The following is a 16,772-nucleotide window of genomic DNA, read 5'->3' on the forward strand; positions in this document are numbered from 1 at the left end:
GGAATTATTAGTAATTCCGAGCAATTAAGAGCAATTCTTAGCAGTTATTAGCAACCATTAGTAAAGAATTTTTTAGCAGTCGATAGAAAAGATCAGTAAGAAATGATCCATTTTAGGGAACTTTTTTTTAGAACAACAACAACCTTTTTAAAAGGACTTTTCAAAAATCAGACACCAAATCAAGCTCCAAAAACTGCTAGATTTATACCTAATCTTCGATTCCACCTCCTCATTATCTTCACAAACTCGAGGATCAGCACAATACGGTGACAATCTGAGGGTTCCGAAACCCACATCAACAATCTTCTTCTCTTTATTTTATTTTTTATGGGATTATAAACATGATTAGTTTTTTTTAATATTCTATGTGATTTTTTTAGATATTTGGTTTTCTAATAGTTTAACATGTTTCTTTAATATTTATTCATGTTGGATTCTGAAATATGATAAGATGAACTATCTTTTGAATCTGATAACATGAATTGTATTGAGTTTTAAATCTGATGAATTAAATAATTAGGTCAACATGTTAGATTCATTTTTCCTTTATGATATTTCATAAGATTATGTTATTAGATAGATTTTATGGTTGCATGATTAAATTTAGGATATGCCATATGAAGTTCCTATCTTCTGTTAGCCTTTTTTAATATGTATTGACTTTATTTAATTTAGTTTTATGTCTTTATTTCATTTATGTGTGTGTATATATATATATATATATATATATATATATATAGATAATATCACTTTTTATGTTCTTTGTGCATTAAATTGGCTTCTAGGTGAGGGATGACTGTGAACATGCAAAATCGACTTGAGGAAAAGCCTAGAGCCGATCGGCTCAGTGCTAAGCCGATTGACTCAGTGACCTCACCAAATGGTTGTTCACTAAATTTTGACCTAATTTCAACCTTTATGACCTTTTAGTGATTTTCTGCACTTTGTAACCTAAATTAGGTGTTTTCTTTGAGTTTATTAGTTATAGGAAAGGTTGTAATAGCTAAATTTAATTTTCTACTTTTTTAAACGATGGCCATTAATTTTGAATAATTCTTTAGTCTTAATGTTATGTAATTCCACTGCACCATGGGGGAATACTGTTTCTACTTCGAATGGGTCATTCCATCTTGATCTAAGCTTTCCTGAAAAAAGTTTAAAATGCAAGTTAAATAGTAAAACTTTCATTCCAGGGACAAAACTTATGAAGTAAATTCTTGTGGTATTGCCTCTTGGTCATTTCTTTGTTTAGTTTGTTATCCTCATATGCATCACTACACATTTCTTCTAGCTTGTTTAAGTGTAATAGACGTTCTTCACCTGCTTTGGTTAAGTCCATATTAAGCTCCTTAATAGCCGAGTATGCTTTACGTTATAATTCGACTAGTAAGTAACAAGTCTTACCATACACTAGTCTATAAGGAGTCATTCCAATTGGTGTTTTATAAGCTGTGTGATATGTCCAAAGGGCATTGTTCAAGTGTATAGCCCAATCTTTTCTAGATAGGCGCACTGATTTCTCAAGTACTGACTTAATTTGCCTACTAACCTTCACATGTTCTGATGTTTGTGGTTGATAAGGAGTTACAACTCTATGAGTTACTCCATATTTCTTAAGTAAGGCGTTAAATGCCTTGTTGTAAAAATGAGTTCTCCCGTCACTAATGATTGCTTTAGGCATTCCAAACCTGCTAAAAATATTATCCTTTACGAATTTGCATATAATATTAATATCATTAGTTCGAGTAGCTATTGCTTCTACCCATTTAGACACATAGTCAACAACAACAAGTATATATTCATAACCATGAGAAGGTGGAAATGGTCTTATAAAATCAATTCCCTACACATCAAACAGTTCAACCACAAGATTAAAAGTTTAAGGTATTTCATTCCATTTGCTAAAATTTCTACTTCTTTGGCATTTATCATATTTAGCAGAAAAAACATGAGCATCCTTAAATAACAAAGATTAAAAGAAACCTGATTGAAGAACCTTGTAGGCTATTTTCTTACCACCAAAATGACCTCCACAATGCATTTCATGGCAAAAGACAAGAATGCTTTATTGCTCATCTTTAGGAACACATCTTCTAATCATTTGATCAGAATAATGTTTAAACAAATATGGGTCATCCCAATAATAATGTCTACATGCAGGTAAAAATATTTTCTTTTCTTGCCATGTTAAGTTAGGTCTCATAATATCACAGGTCAAATAGTTTACAATGTCAGCATACCATGGCTCATGACTTACCGCAAATAATTATTCATCAGGAAAGGTCTCGTTAATTAGTCTTTTAGAACCAAGGTTATCAAAATCAAAAATCAACCTCGAAAGGTGATTAGTAACTACATTTTCACTATTTTTTTTTATCTTTTATCTCTATATCAAATTCTTGTAATAAGAGCACCCACCTAATAAGTCATGGTTTAACATTAGTCTTAGTTAAAAAATACCTCAAAATTGCATGATTTGGATGCACAATAACTTTAGATCCCACCAATTAAGATTTGAATTTATCTAGTGAAAATACAACAGCTAAAAATTCTTTTTTAGTTGTTGAATAGTTCATTTGGGCATCATTAAGAATTTTTCTAGCATAATATATTACATGCAAAGCTCTATCAACTCTTTGGCCTAGAACTGCTCCTATAGCATAATCAGATGCATCACATATTATCTCAAAGGGAAGAGACCAATCAGGTGCCATAATAACGAATGCACTAGTCAATCTTTCTTTCAAAGTATTAAAAGTAGAAAGGCATACTTCATAAAAAATAAAGTTAATATCATTAGCCAACAATTCAGTTAAAGGAGGAGCCATTTTAGAAAAGTCTTTAATAAAACGCCTATAAAATCTTGCATGGCCAAGAAAACTTCTAATGCCCTTTACTGAAGAAGGATGGGGTAATTTAGTAATTAAATTAATTTTTACCTTATCGACTTTAATACCTTTATTAGAAACTGCATGTCCTAATAAATACAATGTTTAACCATGAAATGACTCTTTCCCATCTCAAAGTTAAGTTACACTCAATGCATCTCTCAAGAACATGAGTCAAATTACTTAGACATGCATCAAATGAGGAGCAAAAAACTGAAAAATCATCCATAAATACCGCGATGCAGTTTTCTAACATGTCAGAGAAAATAGAAAGTATACATCTTTGAGATATTGTAGGAGCGCTGCAAAGTCCAAAAGGCATCCTCCTAAACGCAAAAGTTCCAAATGGACATGTGAAAATTGTCTTTTCTTGATCTTCAGATGCAATAGGTACCTGATAATAACCTGAAAGTCCATTAAGAAAATAGTAAAATCGATGTCCTACTAAACGCTCTAATATTTGATCAATAAAAGGAAGAGAAAAATGATCATTCTTTGTTGTAGCGTTTAACTTCCTATAATCAATACACATTCTCCACCTTATAGTCATTCTTGTGGGAACTAACTCCCATTTTTTATTTTTAACAACTGTAATAATAGACTTTTTAGGTACTACATGAATAGGGCTTATCCAATTACTATCAGCTATAGGGTATATAATTCCTTTATCCAATAATTTTTGGATTTTTTTTCACCACCTCTTCATGTTAGAATTAAGTCTTCATTGGCTATCTCTAACAACTTTAGCATTGTCCTCTAAAATAATCTTATGCATACACATTATTGGACTAATACCCTTGATATCAAAAATTTCTCATCCAATAGCTTTTTAAAGTCTTTTTAATTATCTAATAGTTGCCTCTTCCTTTGAATGAGAAAGATCAAAAGCTACAATTACTAGATATATATTTCCTTCTCCTAAAAAGACATATTTAAGCATGTTAGGCAACTCCTTAAGCTCAAGTTTAGGTGGTTCATTAATAATTTCTAGTTCTTTTCTAATGGGAGAATCTAAAGATTTAATAGTGTTTTCATCAAGTGACATTGGAATAGCTTCATCTAACTTATCATGAAAGTCTAAGACTTCTTCGTCTAAGTTTTCTTCAATTTTTTCCAATATTAATGCAACTTCTAACTTATCATCCTTATCTTGTAAATATGTTTCATAAACAAAATAATCCATACAATCAACATATGAACATTCATCAATTAAAGTGCTTGGAGATAGAATTAAAGAATCAAACACTTTAAATTCTACAGTCTCTCCTAAGACTGTCATAGTTAGCTTCCCATTATGCTCATTAATAACTATTTTGGTAGTTGCTATGAAAGGTCTACCAAAGAGTATTGTTTGCTTCTTATCCCTTCTTAGTGTATTTTTCATGTCAAGAACCACGAAGTTACAAGGGATTATCAGTTTTCCTACTTGAATAAGCAAATCATCTATTATGCCTCTAGGATACTTAATCGACCTATCAGCCAATTGTAGAGACATGGTAGTTGGTTTCAATTCTCCTAAGCCAAGTTGTGCATATATTGAGTATGGTATCAAGTTGATACTTGCTCTCAAATCCAACATGGCTTTATCAAATTTTTTTTATCACCTCTTGTAGTATCAACGGTAAAGCTCCCAAGATCTTTCATCTTAGGGGGTAATTGTTATTGGAGAACAACATTTGTTGTTTCAGATACCATAACTTTTTCATTATTCCCATACCTCCTTTTGTTAGAATTAAGTTCCTTGAAGAATTTAGCATAAGCTAGCATACTCCTAATAACGTCCAACAAAGGTAAATTAATATTAACTTTAGAAAGCATATCAAAATTTCAGAAAATTGCTTATCCTGTTTGCTTTCTTTCAATCTATTCGGGAAAGGTATCAGAGGTTTATAAGGTTCAACTACCTTGTGAAACTCAGGTCCTGAAAATGCCTCATTATTTTTCTTCTTTTGCCCAAGATCGGGCTCCACTCTTCCTTCTTTTTGTACACCTTTTTCAGTTATTTCTACATCAACTAGTCCATCTTCTTTTGATGTACCTGTATAGAAGAAATCTTTCTCAATTAAGTTTTTAACATTATTATCAAATAACTCACCATCCTTAAGAACAGTAATTGTTTTAGCTTGCTCAGGTTGACTTGGCAATTTTTCTTTCTTGTTTTCTTATACAGTTTCAGCAATTTGCCCAATTTGAGTTTCCAATCGCTTTATTGAAGCTTCTGTAGAATCAGTTTTCTTTTCATTTCCCTCCATCCTATCATAGATAGCTGTCATAAAAGACTGGCGTTTTTATCCAAACTTGGTTTTCTTTGAGGGGTTTGTCCTTGATTAGGGAGTAGAGGGTTTTGATTCCTCAGGTATTGACATTCTTAATTTTGATACTGGGGCTGGTTTTGGTTCCTCAATATTTGTGGTAGATTTTTATCATTATTTTTCTAAGAAAAATTTGGATGGTTCCTCTATCCTGGATTGTAAGTTTTGGAGTATGGATTATTCCTAGGTTGCCTAAGTTGATAAGATTCCATCAAATTAACCTGTTTATAATCATTTCCCGCATAAGTCTCATAAGATGAGTAAACATTAGCACCATGACCATAAACACCACATATACCACATACCTCATTGCTTAATACATTCTTAGTTGAAGCAAGTATCTTAACTTGCTTAGTTAATTCAATTATTTGCATAGCCATCTCTTTATTAGACACAACTTCATTCACTCATACTCTTTTTGTTCTCACACTCTTTTGTTGTGAATTGTCTCCTAACATCTCAAAGATATCATAAACCTCATCAGTAGTTTTTTCTAACATAGCACCTCCAGCTGCGTTATCAACCATACATTGATATTTTTGTGTTAAACCATCATAAAATGATTGGTTGGTCATAAAAAGTGGGTATCTATGGTGTGGGCATTACAGTAAAAGTGATTTGAAGTGATCCTATGCTTCATGAAAGGATTCAATATCTTTTTTATAAAAATTGAAAATTTCATTCCTTAATTCTTTAGTCTTTTAATGTGAGTAAAATTTACTCATAAATTTTTTATAAACTTCATCCCAAGTTCTTAAAGAATTAGGAGGCAATGTCATTAACCAAGCATTTGCTTTCTCTTTTAATGAGTAAGAAAAATATCTCATCCTTAGTTGGTCTTTATTTAATCCAGATAATTGGAATGTATGAACTATAGCATAAAATTTCCTAATAAATATTAATGTACCTTCACTAGGCATACCATATAATAAAGGAAACATATTAAAATAAATGTTCTTAAGTTCATAATTCCTAGATACATCACCTAGAACTATGCATGAAGTAGTGTTACCAATTATAGGACGAGCATAATCCTTTATAACCATTTACCTTTTGAGCTGCAACTTCTCTTTGGTCATTAGCTATTCTTTCAACCTCTTCTTCAAATCCTTGTTCTAGTTGTCTTCAAATTCTTCTTCTCTTGGAGGTATAAACCCACTCTATACTTCTTGGTCTTCTTCTATCTTTTTAACAGCTGATCTCAAGTTGTAGGAATTTTGAGTTAATGAATCACATGATCTAGGAAAAACTTGAAATTTAAAAACTTAAAAATTAAACTTAAAGACAAAATAAAAATATATAAACATGCAACACATAAAAACACAAGAAAAAAACTCGACAATTAACCAATATAATACTGACACAGTTCCCCGGCAACGACACTAAAAATCTGATGTCTCAAACTTAGTACTCGCAAATGTACGAACCTAATGATAGTACGGAAAAGATCGCCACGAGGTCGATCTCACAAGGAACTATAGAGCATATACTATAAAGACCAACTATCATACAAAAACACCTAAAAGTAAATCTAAACATTCTAAGCCAATGTTTTGAGAATGATTTAAAGGTTTATGAAAGGAATTAAATAAACTAGAAAATAAATATGTAAATGAAATATTTAATATAAACTATTTGATAAAATAACATTAGTCTAGCTTATATTTACTAATCCCCTTATTCCTTTAAGTCCAAATCTAATGAATGAGATGGTGATGTGCCTTTTCTCTAAGTTAATCAAGCTGATGATGCAACCTAGGTTTCTTATACTAAAATAGATTAAAGTAAAAATGATGTTTCTAATATTTTTAACTTAAAAATTTTCATAACAAATATTACTATTAAATTGATATGATGGTCAATCAATAATAATAGATGAAACTAATACAACTACAATGGTAAAGAAAGCATTCATTAAACTTATAATATATAAGAATCATACATAAGTAAAAAGCCAAACTAAATACTTATGAAATTTAGCCTGACATACTTAATCCAATGGCCATTGTAATTAAATAGAAAAGCATAAGAAATAAAAAATAAAAAATTAAAGCTCCCTCAAAATCGTAAAGTTCTTCAAGGGATGAAGAAGATTGATCATCACTCTTCACGTCTTGAAAAGCTTCTCTGATCCTTGAAAAAATAATGCAAAAACTGTTGTAAAAGATGAACTGCAGTAAATTCGCAAACAGGAGAATAATAGAACAATGCTCTCTTTGTTTAACTGACCTACTTCTTGTAAGGATTCTTTTTTCAGAATTATTCTCGAAGTATAATATCGCTATAGTTATCTTTTTAACTACCATAAACAAAATAAACAACTAATTATTTTTCTTTTGTAAGCCTTGATAAATTCGATTAGGCTTACAATTTTAGTAGTTCACGTGTCTTTATTTCGAGCCTTTTACAACCGCAGTTCAATTAAAGTTCATTTATACATTTTTAGCTTATATTTTCTCTTTTTAACTATTGTCATGTAAAATTAGACAATAAAAATAACAAACATATATTTCTACATATTATATATGTAAAACATACTAATAAATTACTAAAATATCTTAATTATATATGCATAATATAAATTTATCATATATCTCGTACTGTTTTGAGTGATTTTAAGTTTAGATAATTTTGATTTTGAAACATTTCAGATTTTCACAAATTAAATTTCGACCAAGTGGGATCAAATTTTTGAGTTCTGATAAGAATATGTTTTCTTTGTCATTTTTTTTTGTTTTTTTGTTTTTTACTTTCTTTTTTATTTTATTTGACGGCCCCTGTTAATGTTCGCTGGTGGTTAGGGGTTTAAAGACTGAGACGCCTGTATCTCTCGCTCACCGTCGCGCTCTTCTTGTAAAAAGAAAATCCCCTTCAGTTTCCTGTAAGTTCCTCTCTCTCTCGCCAACAAAAGTTCTGCTTATTATTCGGACGCACCTACTCTACTAATTATTTATAGTTACGAAATCCCATTGATAGCCTCTACGCGTGCCCTATAGAAATATTTATCATTTGAAATTTCGAGACTAGCAATTTGATTATTACTTTATTTTACATTATAGGTCTTTTCTTTTTTTAGTTATTGTTTAATTTATTTTTGTTTGTGATTCTTCCACTGTTAACCACTTGGGTCAAATCTTGTTATTTCTGTCACAAAAGCTTTGAACGTCGCATAGCAATTATATGACATAATTAATTGAGTAGATTAGTAATTAATTTGTCAGTAGAAATTTTAACAACAAATCAAGCCCTAGAGGATAAAAATAGCATTAACTAATTAATTAAAAGTACATAATATTTCTATAGTGATTAAAAATTCTGGAGTTTTGAGCTTTATTGGGATTTTGAGCTTCAGTTTGTTCCTTTAGGGGTTAAGAATTCTAGAGTTATTGGGGTTTTGATTTGTCCAATTTAGAAGGAAACTCAGGAGTAGATAATGGTGAGGGAGAATCTAATTTTCATTTAAATTTAATAGCTGCTATTAATTGCTATGATTCTATATAATGAAGTAATTGTTTTTCAATAGATTCAGTTTCTGATATGTATGTTATTGGATTGTGAAGAGTGAGACCTGAAGAGAGAGTGATAAAGAAAATGACGACAAAAAGAAAAGATGGTGGTAATATAGAGATTGAGGGATATAATACCTCGAAGAGGCAGAGAGTGGGTAATGAACACAACTCTCCTTCATCTTTGCAAGTCATTGATAACCCACTTGTTCCCTACAATGATGTTGATGATGAAGAACATTATCAAAGATTTGAACACAATAACCAAAGCAATGGTTATCAAGGTCTCAAAGAGGATGATGACGATGACGATGACGATGACGATGACGATGACGATGACGATGACGATGACGATGACGATGATGATGGACAAGGGTCCAATCAAGCAAACCGAAGGAACCAACTTGAGCCTCGTGAAGACTGCCCTTACCTTGATACAGTGAATCGCCAGGTAAACAACTTCAATGTTGTTGAAATATGTGAGCTTTAGTATTTTCTGCTAGATACCTGATTTTATTTTGGGGCTTCCATTTTCACCGTTACAGGTGTTGGATTTTGATTTTGAGAGATTTTGCTCTGTTTCTTTGTCGAACTTGAATGTATATGCATGTTTGGTTTGTGGAAAGTATTACCAAGGAAGAGGTAGAAAATCTCATGCATACACTCATAGCCTTGAAGCAGGACACCATGTTTACATCAATCTTCAGACTGAGAAAGTATACTGCCTTCCTGATGGATATGAAATTATTGATCCTTCACTAGATGACATACGTCACGTTCTAAACCCAAGGTATTTCACTCTCTCTCTCTGTGCATGTGTATCCCTCTGGACTTGTGGATCTCCATATACTCAGATATTCTTTTTATAGTTCTTTCAATGAGTAACATATTATTTTGCGATGGATCATACTATTATGTTGGTGGCGGTGTAGTAAGATGAGGATTACAGTGAAATTCTTAGAAGATATTATATAAAGGAATGCATGATCATCGTAATTTTATTTTCCTTATCCGGCCAAAGATAGAGATAAGAAATTAAAATGTTTTGGCTCCACCATTACTCGGATGCACAGTGTTTAGTTAGTCATACACATTTTGGCTTTCTGATTAACTAGTTTAGAGAAAAATTGTTGATGTGTTGTGTTGTTCATCTTCATATTTTATTGATTAGATCTCATTTCAATTTTACCTGATCTTTTTAAAGAACTTTCAAGTGCTGTCTACCAACTTTTGGGGTATTTCTCTATGCAGGTTTAGCAGGGATCAAGTTGAGCAGCTTGACAGAAACAGGCAATGGTCTAGGGCACTTGATGGGTCTGATTACCTTCCTGGAATGGTACTATTTTTCTGTTCTCACTGACACTGATTCATTTTTTTATCGATGAATTGTTGCCTGATAAAATAATGACATGTAGGAAGATGCCCTTCTGGCAGTTCAACAGTCCTAAGCTTGTCCCTTGATTTTGGAATTTTTCAGGTGGGTCTGAATAATATTAAAGAGACAGATTTTGTCAATGTGACTATTCAGTCTCTAATGAGAGTTACACCCTTAAGGAATTTCTTCCTTATCCCTGAAAACTATCAGCATTGCAGATCTCCTCTTGTTCATCGCTTTGGAGAACTCACAAGGAAGATATGGCATGCGAGGAACTTTAAAGGACAGGTCTGGTGATAGGAGTATTTTTCACTGAAGTTGTAGGTCTTTAAATGTCAAGTCCATATTTCTAAATAATTTTGTATTTACAGGTGAGCCCACATGAATTTCTCCAGGCAGTTATGAAAGCCAGTAAAAAACGGTTTCGCATAGGACAGCAGTCTGATCCTGTGGAGTTCATGGCATGGCTTCTTAATACGCTACATGCAGATCTTAGGACTTCGAAGAAAAATAACAGCATCATTTATGACTGCTTTCAGGTTGTCTCCTTTCTGCCTTAGTGTATACTTTTCTCTTTTGGAGAAAGTTTGTTGTTGTTGCTTCTATCAATTATTTACCTCAATTTTAATTTCCTAAACATTCTTAGCTCTACAGGGGGAGTTGGAGGTCGTGAAAGAGATTCCTAGCAAAGCTATTGCTGAGAAGAAAGAAAATGACGATGAGCAGAACAGCATACAGAAGACCACTGATGGTGGGAATGAACATGATGTTGTCACAGAAACTTCTAGAATGCCATTCTTGATGCTTGGACTGGACTTGCCACCACCACCTCTATTTAAAGATGTGATGGAAAAGAATATAATACCCCAGGTACTTAAAGATGCATTCTATATTCGGTTGAAAACAACTACATTTTTGATATTCATTATGCTTCTTGGTACAATTTGAAAAACCTTCATCGTTTATATATTTGTATTCACATGTAATATTCATTATCTTTTTGTTGTTGTCTTTATTCTGCCATGGTATCTTAGTTGAAAGTTCTTATTGCAATTAAGAATCCAACTTTGATATTTTCTGGAATGGTTTTCAGGAAGTTTGGTTTCCTTTTTCCTCAATTCATATTTATGTTAATGGCAATATAATAACTACAGCAGTAGCTGTTCTCGGGATCTATCTACTGAACATTTAATGAGACTTTGATAAATCATGTCCCTATTTTACATCAGGGAGGTAATGATCTTCCTTTACATAAAGAAACCTCAACATTTCATCTCAGGACTTACAACTTGTTAGAGGTTTTGTTGCTTTATTTTGTGGATTAAAGTCTTTGAATATCTATTTTGCATTGGATTTGTATAAATCACCTATTCTTTTTCGGACAGGAAATTTGGAATTCTAACTTACTGTTAACCGTTGTTAAGTATACTGGTATCATTATCATCTATTGACTGGCAGCAACCTAAGGCCAAAGTCAGTCAGCATTCTCCAATTTCAGCTTCTCGATATACTTTCTATGACTGATCAAATGTTAGTCTGCATTTGTTGATTCCTTAATGGTTGAGTTCTTGAGTTGTTAAGATAGATTTTGAGGTAGAGTAAGTGATGGTGGCTCATTTTGGGTAGAGCAAATTGGTGATTAGTTGCTTGTGGCAGATTGCTGAGGAAGCTAGGTCTGTTCTTCTATTTTTCTTTCCTGTTAATTTTATATGGTGGTTGATGGAGCATGCTATTTTCATTCTTTCTGTCTTTCTTCTTTTTCTACTTTTTCCTCCTGAGTTAATGTGGTAGTTGAGAAGGTTTGCTAGCTTGGTGGAGGTAGTGTAGCAATGGGGATTGTGGAGGTTCATGTGATTATGATTGTTTTGAGAATGCTGGCTAGTTTTTGGGCATGTGGCGGAATGCTTCAGTTTCCTCCTTTTCCCTGGTTCAAAGTTAATAGGAAATCAAGTTAAAAAGAAAATTGGAGTTCTGTTGCTAATTCGTTTTCTGAATTGAATGCAAAATTGAAACTAAAGGATTCAATTGCAAGGGATAAAACAGTAGGAATGGATTAGAAATTAGTTGAAAGTTCAGGGACACAGTGTTGGGTTTGGCTATAGCTGTAACATTAGCATCTTACATCAGCAATTGCTTGATGGCCATAAAATGCTTTTCAGATTACGACCCAACTACCTACTCTGGAAAATCTCAGTTTATATATTTTTTAATGGCAATTATATTTGATGAAACTATTTTAGATTTGATTTAAAGCATTTTGCATGCTTGCAGTATGGAACTTCTGCCCTAAAGTGACCTCAAGTAGGCTGTATGATTGGCTTTTGTGAAAATTTTGTCCAGGAAAGTTGTTGCAAGTTGATTGTTTTACAGTTTTATATGCATTTCTATGTAGTGTTTTGTGACCCTTGACTTGTCATGCTCATCTTGTTTCTTTTAAATTTTAGTTTTAACTATAGTTTCTATTACTGATGGAGGAGGGGAACTGATGTTACTTGCACTCTTATTTTAGGTTCCTCTGTTCAATATTCTGAAGAAATTCGATGGTGAGACAGTGACTGAAGTTGTCCGCCCTCGTGTGGCCCGGATGAAATATCGAGTTACCAGATTACCACAATATTTAATACTCCACATGCAGCGGTTCAAAAAGAACAACTTTTTTATTGAGAAGAATCCAACCTTAGGTGAGCTTTATATGAGATTTGTATGGTGGATCTAGGGTAATAACAAAAGATGTTAACTGATGTTAGCTTTGTTCACGAGACCTTCGTTTTATCTGCATGACCTTGTCCTTACTAATGTTATACTGCAGTCAACTTTCCGGTCAAGAACTTGGAACTGAAGGATTATATTCCTCTGCCAATGCCTAAGGAGAATTTGAGATTGCGGTCGAAGTACGATTTGATCGCTAATATTGTTCATGATGGGAAACCCAATGAGGGGTTCTACAGAGTTTTTGTGCAGCGGAAATCGGAAGAATTATGGTAATCCTTTTCTTAGACCAAAGATTCAAATTTGATTGATAACCATAGGCATTAACATGTTATATTTAACGTTTTCCAGGTATGAGATGCAGGATCTGCATGTCTCTGAAACTCTTCCTCAAATGGTTGCGCTGTCTGAGGCATATGTGCAGATATATGAGCAGCAACAGTAGCATTACAGGAATCTTATTGCTGACTGTTATTGATTAACAGGTACAAGAGTTTTGAGCTTGTGCCAATAGTTGAGCAAACTTGGGAATGAGTAAGAGCCTAGGCAGATACACTGAGTGTAGTAAAATGTTGAACTTCTCGTAGAAAAAGTGTGGTTGTAGTTTGTATGTCTGGTATAAGTAAAAGCATCAATGAAATTTTGACATGGAAAAGATCCTATCTTGTGTAGGATGTAACTTACCTTTAAACTACCAATTTCTTGTATGAGATGTACAGCATTGTGTATGCAGCAGTTCTTATGTCTGCAAGCAATTCAATTGCTACTTTTAAGTATCACTTTTCTCTATATTAGTATCTTATATTGATAGGAGATAATTATCTCTCTTACTCTCTTGTTTTCTTGGTCCTTTTCAGCATAATGATTGCCGAATACATGAATTGCATTTTTATATATTTATTTATTATTTTAAATGAGCTATGTCCAATAACAGTTACAGCTGTCAAAGTGCCAATCTCCATAAGAGATAATTACTCTCTTATTACAAAAATGATGTTTAAATTTATTAAGATTTAATAGTTTTATAGATCAGCATGGGTCTGAAAGATAGATTGAAGCCATTCCCTAAATTAATTCATAGATCCCACGTTGTTAATGTTAACAGCAGACCAGCATTCTCTAGCAAAGGCACAATCAATAAAGACATGAGTGATCGTTTCATATGCTCTTCCACAAACCTGACATATCGGACTTACATCAACATGTTTTGAGCGAAGAACATCCGAAGTGGGAAGGACACCAACAACTGCACGCCAGATTGTATATTTTACTTTGGCAAAGATTCCACAAGTACTTCCAGAATCTAAATGACAACACATTATGGACGGAATAATCTAGTTGTTTCAGTCTATAACAGCTCTTGACCGAGAAGTAGCCTTTTTTATCTCCTATCCAGTACCATGAGTCGACTGAGTTTCTTAGAGATAACGGGAGTTTAAGGATTAGACCAACATCTCTTTTATTGAATAAATACTTTATAATATCAACGTCCCACACTTGCCTACCAGGGATTATTAACCTTGAAACTAAGCTCCCCTCCCATTCTTCATCAAGATTAGAGGTGACATGCCCATTATTAATATTTGGAAGACATGAGTCTCTCTTGATAGAGATATGTTTGCCATTACCTACTCGAATTCTGCTACCTTGAAGCACCAAATGTTTTGTAGCCAAGAGGCTTCTCTACCCAAAACTCGGATTTGATCCCAATTCTGCTCTTTCAAAATAGGAATTGCGAAAATATCTTGCCCTGAATAATTTTGATGCTAATGGATCAGACCTTGAGAGAACTTCCAACCTTGTTTAGCTAACATAGACAGATTAAATCATGGAATTTTTTGAATCCCATTCCGCCAAAATTCTTTGGTTTACATAACATGTCCCATCTCATCCAGTTAATTCCTCTCCTCCCTGCTCTATTCGTTCCCCACCAAAAAATGTTTAGCATTCTTTCAATGTCTTTACACAGATCAATAGGGAGAAGAAACACACTCATCACATAATTTGGCACAGATTGGGCAACCGACTTAATTAAAATTTGCCCGCTTTAGACAACTTCTTATTCCATCCTTGAATTTTGCTCCATACTTGGTCTTTCACATACTGAAAAAGTTCCTTTTTTCTTCCTCTGAATCCGAGAAGGCAAGCCAAGGTAAAAGCCATGGTCATCTGTCACTCGCACATCAAGAATTGCACCAACCTATCTCTTGCAATCTTCTGTAACATTTGAGCTAAAAGAGATTGAGGATTTATTAAAGTTTATGACCTGCCTTGAGCCGCTACTATATGATAATAAGGCCGACCTTATGACGTTTGCTTCCATCTCAGAAGCTTTGAAAAGAGGAAACAATCATCAGCAAAGAAGAGATGTGTGATTTGAGAAGCACCCCTTGCTACAATACAACCATGAAGGAGACCAACTCTTTCTTGCCTCCGAAGCAAAGCACTTAAACCTTCAGCACAAATGATGAATAAGTAAGGCGAAAGTGGATCGCCTTGGTACAATCCACGCTCTGACAGTATCGGACCCAACTCCTTCCCCTCGTCAAGCACGTGGTATCTCACTGATTGTACATAAAGCATGATAAGAGTAATCCAGTTTCCCGCAAAGCCCATCCTCTTCATAATCTTATGAAGGAAGGACCATTTAATTCGATCATATGCTTTACTCATGTCGATTTCTAACGCTGCCACCCCATGTTTTCCTTTGGTTTTCCTTTTCAAGAAGTGCATTATTTCATTAGAAATCAGAATATTATCCGTAATGTCTCTTCCAGGGACAAAAGCGCTTTGATTCTGAGATCACAGAAGGCAACACATGCTTTAATCAGACGCTAAGATTTTAGCCACAATTTTGTAAAGAACGTTACAGAGGCCAATTGGACGCAGATCGGCCATTATTTCTAGACTACCTATTTTAGGAATGAGCACAATATGTATATCATTTAACTCGTGAGGAAAAACGCAGTTATGAATAAAGCTAATACATGCTCTAGAGACATCCTTACCCGTGATAGCCCATGAGTTCTGATAGAAAGAAGGGTTCACGCCGTCTGGTCCTAGCGATTTGTCAGGATGCATGCCAAAAAGCGCTTCCTTAACTTCTTCTTCAAACACCGGAGCAAGAAGCAAATCATTTTGATCATCCAAGACGGTGTTTTCTACACAATTCAACACCTTAGGGCTCTCTCCTCCCCTGCTCAAAATAAGTTATGGAAATAGTCCACCATTAAGTCCTACATACCACTTCCTTTACATATATTGAGAAACATTGTCTTTTTTATTTTAAATCTACTTTTAGAGCTTATGGCATGCGGGTCGGACTTACTATCCCTTGTTGATAGAAAGCCTAGACCCAAAATCCTAGGAAAGAAAAGACCTACCATGAGAAGTAATAAGGTTGAAAGGATGATTTGTATATTAATATGTGTGCTAACCTCTTTTCCTTTTGTCTTCGTGCATATCACGTGTATCATGCATCTCATGCATTACATGCATCATACTATCCCTTTTTTAGCCATATAGATTCTCCTTTGGGTTGGAAGAGGTAAGATAGCGGAAGGTTGAAATGAGTGCCCATTCTCCAAGGATCCGAACCGTATTATAGCTTCTTAAAAGACCAAGTCGCCAGGCTACCACTGAAGCTACATCTGAAATAGCCAACGAAAGAGCTAACGAGCAAGACATAGAGATCCTCAAGAATGCTGTCATCAACGATATTAGGGGTGTGATTTAGGAAGAACTCCAACAGCTTTTGGCCGAGATGGTGGCAAAATAAGCCCCACCTGTTGCTTCAATTGCACCGGCTAATCCCCCTACTGCTATTGACCCAGTTGCAGTTGTAGCTGAGACTACTATTGTAACTGCAGCCGCTACTGTTGCTGCTGCCAATACTAATGCCGAAGACCTTGTCAGAAGAGGAGTGCCCCAAAATTTCTAGGATTTCAACGAGTATGTGCTCGACCAAGCAAAAAAAGAGAAA

At 34.0% G+C, this 16,772-nt stretch overlaps 2 protein-coding genes and 1 non-coding gene across 6 annotated transcripts; 2 read left to right on the plus strand and 1 right to left on the minus strand.

The window, feature by feature from the left end:
• Window positions 1-3,732: 3,732 nt before the first annotated feature.
• Window positions 3,733-4,467, minus strand: LOC125371330. The gene has a single exon (XM_048380036.1). It carries the CDS (start codon window positions 4,465-4,467, stop codon window positions 3,733-3,735), a length of 735 nt encoding a protein of 244 aa, XP_048235993.1.
• A 1,317-nt stretch (window positions 4,468-5,784) lies between these two features.
• LOC112535099 lies at window positions 5,785-5,892 on the plus strand. Its single transcript, XR_003079296.1, has one exon. It is a non-coding gene; the product is annotated as a small nucleolar RNA R71 (small nucleolar RNA).
• Window positions 5,893-7,924: 2,032 nt separating this feature from the next.
• LOC8284161 (U4/U6.U5 tri-snRNP-associated protein 2) lies at window positions 7,925-13,566 on the plus strand. 4 transcript variants are annotated; one of them, XM_048369759.1, is made up of 11 exons: window positions 7,925-8,081; window positions 8,761-9,004; window positions 9,035-9,157; window positions 9,252-9,496; window positions 9,958-10,042; window positions 10,184-10,369; window positions 10,453-10,620; window positions 10,736-10,951; window positions 12,591-12,762; window positions 12,891-13,062; window positions 13,142-13,566. In XM_048369759.1, the coding sequence occupies exons 2-11, from the start codon at window positions 8,792-8,794 to the stop codon at window positions 13,233-13,235; spliced, it is 1,674 nt and encodes a 557-aa protein (XP_048225716.1). In that variant the 5' UTR covers window positions 7,925-8,081; window positions 8,761-8,791; the 3' UTR covers window positions 13,236-13,566. The 4 variants fall into 4 exon arrangements, with proteins under 4 accessions (XP_048225716.1, XP_048225717.1, XP_002520562.2 ...); XM_048369760.1 differs by having other exon boundaries at window positions 9,041-9,157; XM_002520516.4 differs by having other exon boundaries at window positions 8,761-9,157.
• Window positions 13,567-16,772: the final 3,206 nt, after the last annotated feature.

Source organism: Ricinus communis, chromosome 10 (genome assembly GCF_019578655.1).
Source record: "Ricinus communis isolate WT05 ecotype wild-type chromosome 10, ASM1957865v1, whole genome shotgun sequence".
Classification (NCBI taxonomy): Eukaryota; Viridiplantae; Streptophyta; class Magnoliopsida; order Malpighiales; family Euphorbiaceae; genus Ricinus; species Ricinus communis.

What these genes read in the sequence shown, in the direction of transcription:
- LOC125371330 (XM_048380036.1), bottom strand. Translation starts at nt 4,467, where the DNA reads ATGTTGGATTTGAGAGCAAGTATCAACTTGATACCATACTCAATATAT.
- LOC8284161 (XM_002520516.4), top strand. Translation starts at nt 8,792, where the DNA reads ATGACGACAAAAAGAAAAGATGGTGGTAATATAGAGATTGAGGGATAT. An exon ending in TCATTTATGACTGCTTTCAG is followed by an intron (nt 10,621 to 10,735) that starts GTTGTCTCCTTT and finishes TTAGCTCTACAG; the next exon opens with GGGGAGTTGGAGGTCGTGAA. An exon ending in CGGAAATCGGAAGAATTATG is followed by an intron (nt 13,063 to 13,141) that starts GTAATCCTTTTC and finishes AACGTTTTCCAG; the next exon opens with GTATGAGATGCAGGATCTGC.